The 14,052-nt window shown below is 34.7% G+C and overlaps 1 protein-coding gene across 2 annotated transcripts in view; it reads right to left on the minus strand.

Moving 5' to 3' along the window:
- Cht6 (Chitinase 6) overlaps positions 1-14,052 on the minus strand; it is a 296,348-nt gene that overhangs the window by 133,439 nt on the left and 148,857 nt on the right. For both annotated transcript variants that reach the window (XM_072540946.1, XM_072540945.1), the window contains exons 3-4: positions 977-1,159; positions 280-539 (exon numbers count right to left, since the gene is read on the minus strand). In XM_072540946.1, coding sequence (XP_072397047.1) covers positions 280-539; positions 977-1,159 — 443 coding nt within the window. The remainder of the gene's footprint in view (positions 1-279; positions 540-976; positions 1,160-14,052) is intronic.

Genomic DNA, 14,052 nt, shown 5'->3' on the forward strand with positions numbered 1-14,052 from the left:
TTTTACTATGTACACCACTTTGACAAAGATTTTTTCTATTCTCAATTATTTTAAGGGTTTTATATGTTACATTTACATAATATAGTGTATAGTGATAACAATTTATTGAGTGATAAAAGATTTTTAATTTTTTACAAGAGACGAATAGGTATATATGTTCGATTATGATTACGAGGGACATAATATTATTTCATTCATTATGTCCTTCGTACCATTGTAGGAACAGAAAATTAAACAAAAGTAAAATATTTTTAACGTTAGTTGCTTATATTTTCCTACCTGTACAAGAAGTGGATAGTTGGCCTTATCCCTAGGTTTTCCACCATCTCTGAAAGACGGATATTCCCAATCTAGATCCAGTCCATCGAAATGATTCAGTCTTAAAAACTTAATGGCATTTCTAGCGAATTCTTTCCGTCTTGTGGCATTTGCGACCATGGGAGAAAATCTAGTGGATCCCTCGTTCCAACCTCCAATTGCTAGCATAGTTTTTAGATTTTTGTTGTAAGTTTTTAATCCAGTGAATTTTGCATAACCACCTAAAATTGAGAGTCCCTAATTATTTTAAAATCAAATTTTTTTTATTAAATTCTAACCGGTGTAAAGTTCAATGAAAAAAGAAAAGTACATATATCTCGGTCATGAAATCAGAATAAGCAAGGACAATCAGACCTGTGAATTTCAACGACGAATAACAATTACTTTGGCGGCGTATGGTTTACTAAGAGACATTTTTAAGAGCAACATCCCGATAGCTATGAAACGGGAGAAAACCGCGAAGAGTGGCGAAAAATAGGAGAGACCTATGTCCAGTAGTAGACAGAAGAGGTTGGATGATGATGATGATGATTATCCAGGCTACCAGGCTATATCATGTTATATTAAAAACTTTTTAATTCTCCTTTATCTATTTTTCAAGGATTTTTATTATCTAAACATAAAAAATTAGAATCATTAAAATAGCTTGTTGACTTACCTTTTTCTATATCTTGATATTTATCAAAGGGCTTGAGCGTATTTTCTTTGGTAAATCCTCCAAATGCGTATATAAGATGTGTGCATAGATAGGGGTTTATATTTTGCGGACTAAACTTAGCGTCTCCTGGTCTATATATTGACCAGTTAGTATAATAACAAACCACACGCATCTCCTGTGAACCTGAAATTAAAAACACATACATTAGGCACGATTTATATTGAATAGTAAATTTTCTTTAAATAATAAATAAGTTTAATTTGTGTCTTACAAATCTTCGAAAGAGAAACGCTTTTAGAATTGCGTCTCAAAATATTTGACGAGAATAAACAAAATCTAATTGTGTATTTAAGCGAAATCAAATCGTCGACTGGAAAAATATTACCGGCGAAAGCGTATGGTCCCGGAAGGTTTGGAATTTGGATTTTTTAGGTCAGTCAGTTAGGTCGTGCCAGGACCATCCTGACTATTACTTACTTACTTCGTGGCGTTACAACCCTTCGTGGGTTTTAGCCGACTCGACAACATGCCTCCACTGTTTTCTGTCTCGAGCAACCTCCATCCAATTCTCCACGCTCATAGTGCTTAGATCTCCTGCTATATTATCTCGCTACCGGAGACGAGGACGTCCGCGTGGTTTCCTTCCAGTTGGGACTTCCTCCCACACCAGTCTTACTGTTCGTTTGTCAGAATGTCTTCTGAGGTGTCCTGTCCATTGGAGTCTTTTGGATTTTATTTCTTTTATGATGTTGACGTCTGGGTAAAGTTTTTCGAGCTCTTTGTTAGTTCTTATCCTATATTGTCCTGATGCTTCATCCAGCACAGGGCCAAAGATCTTCCTTAGGATTTTTCTTTCCCAAACACATAGTCTCTCTTCGTTTGCCTTTGTTATCGTCCACGTTTCGCTTCCATACATACAACGGGTCGTATGATTGTTTTATAGACCTGTATCTTCGTACGTCTTGTTAGTTATTTCGATTTTATAAGGTTTTGGAGGGCAAAAAGACATTTGTTGCCGGTCTGGATCCTATTGTTTATTCCTTGTGATCCTTTATTGTCTTCAGTTATTGTTGTTCCAAGATACTTGAATTCTCTAACGCGCTTAAAGTTAAAGTCATCGATGGTGATGTTCTGACTGATTCCGTCTCCGCTTTGGTTATTGCGGCTCATATACATATATTTCGTCTTGTTTTCGTTGATTTGGAGCCCCATCTTCTCTGCTTCCTTCTCGAACGAAAGTCTCCTTCATCCTTAATCGCGTGTTTTCTATTAGATCGATATCATCTGCAAATGCCAGTAGTAAGTTTGGTCCTTCTCGATGAAATACTGTATTCGGTTTTTCGATTCTTGCACTTCTGATTATGTGTTCCAGAGCTAAGTTGAAGAGTTGTGGTATAAGTGCATCTTCCTGTTTTAGTTTTAGTCCTTTGTTTATTTCAAATGTCTCCGAGTACTGTTCACTCAGAGTACTCACCTTACATCGTAACAGTTCCATATACATCCGTATCAACCTGACTAGTTTTTTTGGAAAGCCAAGTTTCTGCATCGCTGTCCACAGTCTGGTCATGCATACTCTATCAAATGCTTGTTTAAAATCTATGAAAATCTGATAAAGATCACGATCAAATTCTCAGCATTTTTCCATTATCTGTTTTATTGTGAATATCTGGTCAATGGTAGAGCGGCCCAGTCTAAATCCGCATTGATAATCTCCAACGATTCCTTCTGTGTATGTTTTGGTTCTTTCTAGCAGGATGTTTGCAAGGATTTTGTAGGTGGTGTTTAGGAGTGTTATTCCCCGGTAGTTAGTACATTGCTTTTTGTTTCCTTATTTGTGTATTGGTACAATAACCCCTTCTTTCCATTCATCTGGCATTGTTTCTTCTCGCCAAATGTCTTGAATTAGCTTGTATATAGAACTGTATAACGCTTCTACTCCATGTTTTAAGCACTCTGCGGGTATACCATCGCTACCTGGTGTCTTATTATTTTTAAGTTTTTTAATTGCCTGTATTACTTCCTCGTATGCCGGGTATTGGTCTTCTATTTCAGCTGTATGTACCTCTATGTTTGATGTATTTCTTCTAGATTGGTCGTTCAATAGTTGATAGAAGTATTCCTTCCAGGTTTTTAGGATTTCCTTGTCATCAGTGATAAGCTGCCCGCTGTCGTTTTGAAGGAAGTTTCCTGTTCTTGCTTGGAACCCGGTCTTGATACCTGAAACTCCTTTGAAGAACTGTCTCGCTTGTTTGTTCGTTCTTTTTTCTTCTATATCTTTGATTATTTGTTCCTGATACTCCCTTTTCTTCCTTTTCATTAGTTTTCTTGTCTCCTTTCTTCTTTGTCTATAAATTTCTTGTTGTTGTGCGAGGGATTTTGTAGCATGTTCTTTCTAGCCATATTTCTTGCTGTTCTGGAGTTCAGGCATTCATCATCGAACCATTTTTTTGTTGTTTTCTTTTTGTATCCTAGTATTTCATCTGATACGCTTGTCAGAGCTAATTTGATATTTTTCCAAGCTGAGTCTATGTTGTTATAGTCTTCAGTCTGTGTTAGAGCGATTTTTATAGCCTTTTGACATTTCTGTTCTGTCTCCTTATTACTTAGAACTTCGGTATTCCATAATTGTTTTGGTGTATTCTCGTGTGTTTTTTTTGACGCTATTCTTGTCCTTATCTTCGCTTTTACCAGAAAATGATCCTCTTAGGCTTCTTACGTCTAGACAGTTACTACCCCTCCTGGCATCTACTGGAGGGGTAGTAACTGTCTAGACATCCTGACTATTCTCGTGTCCCAAATACTTATACCTAGTTACTTGAGTGATCGTATATTAATTTACGGAATAAGTTTCGAAAGTGGTATTTTACGGAAGTTGGTAGTTCCCAGGACGAGGCAAAATAGAGTACTGGATATTAATTTAATCAAAAATCTATACTACAATCAAATAGAGATCATATGGGTAGAAGATAGTGAAACAAACCAAGTTAAAATTCAAAGAGGAGTCAGACAGGGATGTGTACTCTCGCCACAATTATTTAATGTGTACTCCCACCTAATATTTTAGGAGCCACTGTGGGAAAGAACTGAATTTGAGGGAGAATAATTAAAAACATGTAGATAGATAAAAAGATTTGCAGACTGCAGAACTAGAGTGTGTTGCCATCTAGAGCCCATACAGAGATATCGGTTCAGGGTCAGCAACCCCCAAATTAGAAGTCTTACGTTGCCACGCAGGGTATCTGTTAAAAACTTTAACATCACACCAACTTATTAACAAAGATGTAATAAATAACAAATTTTGTACCATTTTGAGGGTTTATACCCACATATTTAGTGGCTTGACTCATGTACACCTGGTAAATGCACTGATGATGGACTTGTTAGTCCGAAAACGTTCTGTGATGTAGTCAGACAGACAGAGTCTTTTTAATTATATACCTTGTATAAAGGATTTTTAAATAAAACTTTTGTGATTTATGGTATACAGAAAAAATTAGAGGAATTTTATTTTCCTGGTGTATTTTATTTTAATCTCTTATCAGTCCTAAACTTTTCACATCTTCTGTCCTCTTTCTGTGATATAACATATCATTTATTTATTCCGAAACATTTCTTCTTTCCAAAATTATTCCCCCATTCATAGTTACCATATCATTATAGCCGTAACTTCATCTTCAATTAAACGTTTAGGATATTGTATTTATGTCTGTTTTAATAATTTTAAGATCTTTTTTAAATGACATGTTTACACCATTACAAACTGCTCAAATTTTTGAACATATCAAAAAGTTTCTATGATACTCATTTTAAGCAGCCAAAGAATGGTGCGGTTAAAAATATATAAAACAAATTAAGTTATTTCTGATTATGTTTAAGCGTAGAAATTATGTAAATTAAAACATATAAGATCTCTATTAGCATAAAAAAACGTTTTATTGTAAAATAATTTAAATTCACATGTTTTTACACGCAACTAATGAACCTCTAGTGTTATGAAACATAAGTTTAAATGTTGGTATTTTCCTGTCGTAGGTAAAAGGGTTTTTAATACAAAATGTTGATTTCATTTTAGATATTCCTATATTAAATAACATATGTCCTAAAAGTGTTAACAAAAAATATTTACCGGATTTTTTTTAACGAAGGAATATATTTAAACACAAACTAGATATCATAAAATTATAGTCCAATACTTAACAAAACTACACTATCGAATTATGTGCAGTGACCCATTATGTTCTACCAGACGCAAATTTCTTCGAATGTCTTTCATAAGGTCCTGGACAGAATTCAAATATATTTCTCTCAGTTTTTCGTAAATTCGCCATCTTTTGGTCAATTTTCTTCATTTCGGGCTTCCCAGCCTTCTTTTCCCAGACAGTAAAGCCAAAAAATCCTCAATTGGACTAGCTTGGGGCTTGCAAATTTGAAGTATTATCTTTTTTGAGAACAAAAGGTATGAGATGTTGTCGAAGTCAGTTTTGGGTATCTCTTGAGTAATGGCATGGTGCTAGGTCTGACCAAATCATTATATCGTCATTAGCATGATATTCGTGGACAAACTGTAGCAATTTGGAAAGGCAGTTATTAATATAGCTCTGACTATTCAAAGTTTCCCACCCTACACTCTTTCCACAAAAGGTCCGGATACACTCCAAATAGAAATTGCGCACCTATCAAGGATTTTATCTGCAAATTTCGCTTTATATTTTTATCTAACAAATCATTCATTTCACAGCATTCTTCTAGGTTGTCCGTACAAAATTCATCGTTTTTCTTTTTATTTTAAATTTATTCAAAGTGAGATACTTTTCGTCATCTAAAATAATAATTTTTTCATTGGCAAAGTGTATCTGCCTCAGTTGACGACAGTATCTTTGTGTATGGAGGAGTTGAACTTAAGAGTATTTTGGGCAGTTACATCGCTCTCGATATTTAAGACCATTCCTCCTCATTTTCAACGATTTAGTACTCTTATAATATAATATCTGTATTGACAAGCCAGTGTCCTCGTTGACTTTTCAACCTATATTTTTGTTCTTATCACCAATATATCTGACCTATGTGCAATAAATGCACGTGATCATCCAGTTTTTGAAAGATTCATACATTATATTCCCTGTCCGCACTCCGCTATTGTTCTATAAATGGCTCTGCGTGAAATGTTTTCATTCTGGACAGATTTCGGCTTTAGGTACCCACCCAACCAACTTGTAGGTACTTTTTCTTATCTCTAATTTATACGACATCTTAAAGCTAAAACCTTAAAATAAATAAATCAACTGACAGTAAGCAAAGGAAACAAACTTTTGTTTCCAAAGTCAACATGATATAATTTGGTTTTTTTTTAATATTAAAGCCAATGAGTATAGTGCCAAAATTTTTAGGACGCACGTTAAATCATGAAATCTAAATAATTGAATATGTCAGTGACTTATAATATTCTTCTTCTTCTTGTACCACTCCTATCGGAGATTGGAAATCATCAAGGCTATCCTGACCTTGTTTACAGCTGACCTAAAGAGTTCATTAGTGGTACAGCCAAACCACTCTCTCAAATTACGCAACATGACATTCTTCTCCGGCCTGGATTCCGTTTTCCTTCTATTTTTCCTTGCTTTAAAGCAACAGGGGGAACAGACGGGAACAACCAAGAGAACAACTAGATATACAAAAATTGAGACAACAAGATATCAAACAGAACTATGAGACAGAAATAACACAAATTTTGACAAATATAAGCAGACTAGGCACTAAAGAACATTGGGTAGAAATTAAAGCAAAAGTAATTGACGCAGCAAGAAAGATCATAGGCAAAAAAAAAGAAACAAACAAAAAGAGAATAGTTCAATAGACGAATGTAAAAAAGTCATAAAGAAAAGAAATGAAGAACACAAGAAATATATGGAAAGAAGAACCAAATAAACAAGAGCAAGCTACGAATATGAAAGACAGAGCCGGAGACGGCCGATAAAATATGCCGAACAGATATCTACGTAATTTAAGAGAATTATGCAAACCCTGAACAAATCTATACAGAAATCAATAAGGGCAAATAACCAGTGATCCAAAAGAAATAAAATCAGTCTGGATCAATCAGATGACAGAAGACACAAAACGAAAGTTGGAAGTCTTTGAAAGAAAAGTCCTAAGAAAGATATTTGGAACTATTAATGAAAACGGAGTATGGAGATCTAGGTACAACCATGAACTTCACCAACTGTTCAAAGAGGCACCGATCTCAGAATTCGTAAAACTTCAGTGACTTCAGTGGGCAGGTCATGTAGTGAAAATAGAGACTGAAATATTGCTAAAAAGAGCCCTAGATAATAAAAATGCCCCGGAAATGGGGGAGGATGAAGTGGGAGCGGAGGCGCAAAATTTGCTAGACGTGGGAACCTGGAGACAATCGGCGAGGGAGCGGCAAGGTTGGAGGTATACCTTGGAGGAGGACAAGGCTCGATTTGGACTGTAGCGCCATTGGAGAGAGAGATAAAAGAAGTAAAAAATGAAAAAGCGTGGAGGCTCCAGTTAAAATAATTCCAGTGAAATATTAGGCTAATTGTATATTTGTGCATAGTGTAAAGGCATATAATATAAATAAATCTATTTTAGCACAATGTAAACATTGATTATGCATATGTGATATAAATGGCATATAGTAGTAAACTATACATACCAAAGATTCTTTAGAAAACATTTTAAAGTAATACAATAATGATAACAGAGCAGTGGCTATACCGCTTTGAGGAGACTTTGAAGTCAAAAGAGGTCGAAATACGTATAAGCGGCTTGTCGCTGCTCTGTATCGAAACAAAAATCTAATACCGTCATTATGTTTTAATACAATAATATAAACTGGAAATAATACTTGTGAGCTACTAATTGACACGAAAATTTACCGAAGTGCAAACTCAGTGTTTGTAAAGGAACTGTAAATAAATGTATGAACTGAAAAACCCGGCAACGTGACAGCAACGTGGTCGATTATATAACCACAATCCCTCATAAACTTTAAGTAATCGTTAAAAGTGATAACAGCTGTTTGACTTTTGTAAATAAAAATAATTTACAAAGGATTTATACATCAAACTCAAGGTAACACATTACAGTATTATAATATTTTATTATCTATTCAGATTCTATTGGCGCTTAGATAATATATCTTGATTTAGTGAACATAACCTCAAAGTAGCACCTGTTGATTTTACAATTTTTCAATTGAAATGCATTTTTAGTCTTGTTTATTTTATATCTATTTCTTCTTCCTATGCCATCCCCATTAACGGAGGTTGACGACCACATTTCTAAAAGTTTCTCTGTCTTTTGCAACATGGAATAATTCGTCTACAGTCATGTTCATCCAGTCTCGAATATTTTGCAGCCACTTCTTTTTTCTATTTTATATCTATACAATTATATTTTGAAAATTTTAAAGTATTTGTATGTAACATATATATCTTTGCAGTAAACTCGAATACTCTAATATCCTGGAAAAATTACAGAAGATGACTCAGGATGATTTATTTGGTTATATAGATGGTATTCCATATCAACAAGCCATAAATTCAGATATTAAGAGCTATTCTGATGCAGAAGACGATCTTCCCATTTCCAATTGAACGTAATATTACTTTATTATCCAATAATGACAAGGTTGAATTTCTTGATATTGATTCAGATGACTCTATGGATGATAAACTTTTCTACCCTCAAGTAAGAACAAATAGAATTTTTGACGACGTCGAAGACGATGTCGAAGAGGACTTCTGATGCACAAAAATATTCGAATATGTCGTTTACCATTTGGCTTAGCAAAACCGGTCAATATAAATTAACCATTCAACGTATTTTCTTTGTTCATGAGCAAAGATATTATAGCTAATAATTATAATTACAGAGTCAAATCTTTATGCTCAACAAAACCGTATTAATCTCGACTTAACTAAGGAAAAACTTTCTAGGGAAAGTATTTCTAGGGGTTCTTATAATCATTTCATAAACTATATAGTTTAAGACATTATTGGTCAACAGATATCAACATGCACTTGTCAATAGTTTCGCAAATTTTTATGCAAAAACGGTTCTTAAGAAATCTTTGTTTTATTCATCTAAACAATTATGAAAATGTTGAAAGAGATCAAAATAGCCTCAATTTCGACAAACTGTTCAAAGTAAAGCCTTTGATAACACAACTTCAGCAACACTCCGAAACTGGATACGTGCACAAAATTGTAAATCTCAATCACAACATGCTGAATATGATTTAGAGGCTAAAACGGTATTAGACATTACCGTGTCTCTTAGAAGTAGAAACTACTGTATTTATTTTGATAATTGTTTCTCGAGTTTTCCTCTCCTTAAGAAAAGATTAACCTATGATTTGTTATGCTGTGGAACTTTTAGAATAAATTGTAAAGGCTTTTAACACCAATGAGAAGGAAAAGAACAATAAAAATGGGAGAACACGAATATTTCATGTCCAATGATATGTCTTTCGTTAAATGGAAAGACTGGAGACGCAAATGCGTTCTAGTAGTAATATGCATAATCCAGTTAAAATTACTTCAGTTTTGCGAAGAAACGCGAATGGTGAACAAGAGAGAATTAAGTGTCCAAAAGCCATAAGTGATTCCAATTTCTATATTCGATCAATTCGATTAACTTTTTATTCAATTTAATGGAAATCCCGAATACGGTATTTCCATATTATATACTACTCTTATTTGATTGATGCAGCAGTAGTAAATGTAACTACAATAAAAATGAGGTCTAATACATCGAAACCAATGAGTAACCTGTATTTTAGAAGTGTATTGGCAACGAGCTTATAGGTGATTTCCAGAACAGTAAGAGGCTAGGATCTAAGGTGATAATACGAAGAAATAAACTGAAGAAAATGGGAGCAACACATACTGTTATCAGTAAATGTCAGAAAAAGGAACGTCAAGACGTTTTACACACTTTTCAACGAGAAGAGCGAAGCCAAAAAGTATAAATGCTCAGATTGCCAAGTTGCATTATGTTTTTCATTATTTCAATTAAAAATGTTTAGGTAATGTGTTTTTTTCTGTGGTCGATTATGGAACCACAACTACATGTACCAAGGATAACATACAGAATCAGGTTGTGGTACAAATTTCAACCACTCAAAAAACCAACAAGGACTGAAAATAAAATGAAAAGACGAATGAAAGTACGATAATGTATCATTTGTTAATTCTAAATATTAACTATCAACTATAGACTATCTATTTAAAAACAATTTGAATTATACTAATTTGACAGAATTTTATATATCAATGCTACCAAGAGCGAAGGAGTCAGCTATGCTGGGTCTTTGAGGACAACGACAATTGCTTCTACCCGAATATCTAGTACCTGTAGCGTTTCTCTTTTTTTGGCATCATATTCATTTTTTGCCAGTCTAGCTTTGTCATTTCATTCAGATTTCTTGTGTCACGTCGTCCATTTCTCAAGTCGTCTTCTGCGTCATCCAACCATCTCGATCTGGGTCTTCCTTCCTTTTGTCTTCCTCCCGGCTTCCATTGTAAAACTTTTTTTGCTGCTTTTATTTTTATATGTTCTCATCTTTGGATATGCTATGACAGACTCTGACTTTTTACAAATCGTATATCATTCACTTCATATAATTTATTAATCCAGTAGTTTCTTCTGATTCTCCAAGCGGTGTTCTCCTCTTGTATAATACCATATACTTTTCTGTTTAAATTGTTGAATTAAATTGACTGGTCGCTGGTTAATCGTGGTGGTAAATAGTTGTTCGATAGGGTGAAGAAATAACTTATAAAATGAAATCTCTTCACACGTTCTTTATTTTGTGCTCTTATGGCAACATATGGAAACATACTACTTTTATAAACTTGTAATGCCTTTGCCTAGGGCTGACAGGGTTGCCGTCTAGGCAAATTAAAACTTAGGTCTAAGAATTTACATATATGTACATAGAATAGAAATATTTTGAAACAATAGAATAAAAATATTTTGAAACGATTTTAAACAAACTCCCCCGTTGAAGGGTACCTTCAAAATAGATTATAAATATAAATAAAGTCTTATGTATCAATATTATCACTAACACTCTCTTGCTGCATTGGTAACGGACACAAATGACGAACAGAGCGAATAACAGTCTTATTGTTTGTTTTTACCTCTGCCACTCTTGAAAGTTTATCTTTACCGGAATGCAAGTTAATAATACGTCCCAAAGGCCATCTACATGGTGGTTGTTGGTAACTGCGAATTAACACTAAAGTTCCAATCTTCAAATGGGACGAAGATTCTTTCCATTTGTATTGCTGTTGCAGTTGCAAAACGTATTCCTTCACATAACGATTCCAAAATTGTTGATACATATGACGAATCGTTTTGTAGTTGGTGAGCCTGCCTATCGGGATTGTGCTTAAGTCAGTATCGGGAATGGTTGAAATAGGACGGCCAATCAGGAAATGGGAAGGAGTAAGTGGCGATAGGTCAGTTGGGTCATTAGAGAGTGCAAACATAGGTCTAGAATTTAAGACTCCCTCGATCTGAACTAGCAGAGAATTAAAATCTTCGTAGATAAGTTTTTTGTCGAGTAACACCCTCTTTAAATGGTGTTTCATGCTTTTAACTGCCGCCTCCCAAAGACCGCCAAAATTAGGCGCATACGGTGGAATGAAATGCCAATTTATATTATGATCAATAGCGTAATTGTGAATATAAGTATTATTTTTTAAAAGAAATTGACCAAATTGTTTAAGTTCATTGCGAGCTCCAACGAAAGTGGATCCATTATCTGAATAAATGTCATTGGGGATACCTCGTCGAGCTATGAAACGCTTCAAGCAGGATAGGAAACAGTCGGTTGTGAGATTTGTAATGAGTTCAAGATGAACTGCTTTGGTACAAAAACATACAAAAACACAAACGTAACCTTTTATTTCTTTGGCTCCCCTACCCGATTTATTGTTTAGTAAAAATGGTCCTGCAAAATCTATGCCACAGTGCTGAAATGGCAGTGATGGGGTTGTGCGAGCTTCGGGCAAACTGGCCATTGGACAACTGGCAAATGTAGGTTTAAATTTAAAACAAGTAAGACAATTTCTTACTGTTTTTCTTGCAAGGTCTCTCCCCCGAATTGGCCAATAATATTGTCGAATTGATGAGAGAAGGAGTTGAGGACCTGCATGTAATAGGACTTTATGTTTATGTTCAAATAGCAACTTAGTGAAAGGATGATTAGATGAAATTAATATAGGGTGTTTAGAGTTAAAGTCTAATCCAGATAATCTAAGTCGACCCCCTACTCGTAATACACGATTTTCATCTAAAAATGGAGTAAGATTTGAAAGTTTATGTTTGATTGGTAATGGTTTATTGGAATTTAAAATAGATATTTCCTCCGCAAATGAATCCAATTGTGCAAGTTTTATTAACCGAAATGATGCTTCTTCTACTTCGGAAAGAGTTAAAGGGCCTATCGTTCTTTCTGACCTTTTTTTACACGCGTTATTACGAAATCGAAGACAATAACTAACGACATGTTTTAACGTTGAAATATTAGAAAATCGAGAGAATAGAAAGAGTGGTACCGAATGGGTAGCCAATAACATCGAACTTTTAACCTTTTGTTCAGGAAGTTCGATTTCAGACATTGCAGGAGGTGCGGGTTTGTCTATAGGACCACGTAGAAAAATTGGCCCCTTCCACCATAATTCACGGTTAGCTAGATCTTCTGGTAAAACTCCTCTGGAAGCCAGGTCTGAAGGATTTTCTTTAGTATTAACATAATACCAATCATCTTTGTTGGTTAACTGTTGAATTTTGGCGACGCGATTGCCTACGAATTGTTGTAACTGATTAGCATCCTTTTTTATCCAACATACTACTATCTGAGAGTCGGACCAATAGTATATCGGTACTGATGGTGAACTGGCATTGACAACTTGGGCTGTTAATTGTGCTCCCAGTAGGGCCGCACATAACTCTAATCTTGGAATTGTGAGTCGCTTTAATGGTGCAACTTTACTCTTGGAGCAAATTAAATGACTTTGATAATTGCCACTTGCATCTATGCTTCGGAAATATATACAGCTTGCATAAGCATCTTGAGATGCATCGCAGAAACAATGAATGTCTAGTATGGAATGATTGGATCCAAGAACATGCCTAGGAATCTCTAATTGATTGAGTTGGGACAATTGATTGTAAAATTGTGTCCATTTAATATAAATGTCATGTGGAACCTTTTCGTCCCAATTTAATTTGAGGGTCCATAATTTCTGAATTATGAGTTTAGAAAGTACAATTACTGGAGAGAGAAGACCAAGAGGATCCCAGATCTGTGAAATGATAGATAATATCTTTCTCTTAGTAATCGAATTATCATGTGGAATTGAAGATATTTTAAAATTTAGAATGTCTTTGTTACTATTAAATTGTACACCTAAGGTTTTACAGCTTTCGTGTTCACCGAAATTTAAAATTTCATTAGGAATATCGCAACATGGAATGTTCAAGAGAACACTCGGATTATTTGTAACCCATTTTCTAAGTATGAATTGTGCTGATTTTAATATGTCTGAAATATCTTTACATCGGGTTTGTAATTCTGAAAGATCATTGGAACCCGTTACTAGGTCATCAACATAGAAATCATTAAGAATTGTCTGTGAAGCTGTCGGTAATGTATTACAGTTATCAATTGCTAATTGATTTATGCATTTTATTGCTAAGTATGGCGAACTAGTACAACCATACGTAACGGTGTTTAATTGATAAATTGAAAATTCATCTGCTGGGTTGTCCCTCCACAGGATCTGTTGAAGGGGCTTGTGTGCATCATGTATAAGGATCTGCCTATACATTTTACTAACGTCAGCAGACACAACATACTTGTATAGTCGGAATCTAATTAAAATGTCAAATATGTTATTTTGCACCTTTGGTCCAACATATTGTAACTCATTGAGAGACCATCCAGAACTACTTGGACTTGATCCATCGAAGACCACTCTAAGTTGAGTAGTCAGACTACTAGGCTTGTATATGCCATGGTGGGGAAAGAAATAAGT

The sequence above is a fragment of the Diabrotica undecimpunctata genome, chromosome 8 (assembly GCF_040954645.1).
Source record: "Diabrotica undecimpunctata isolate CICGRU chromosome 8, icDiaUnde3, whole genome shotgun sequence".
Lineage (NCBI taxonomy): Eukaryota > Metazoa > Arthropoda > Insecta > Coleoptera > Chrysomelidae > Diabrotica > Diabrotica undecimpunctata.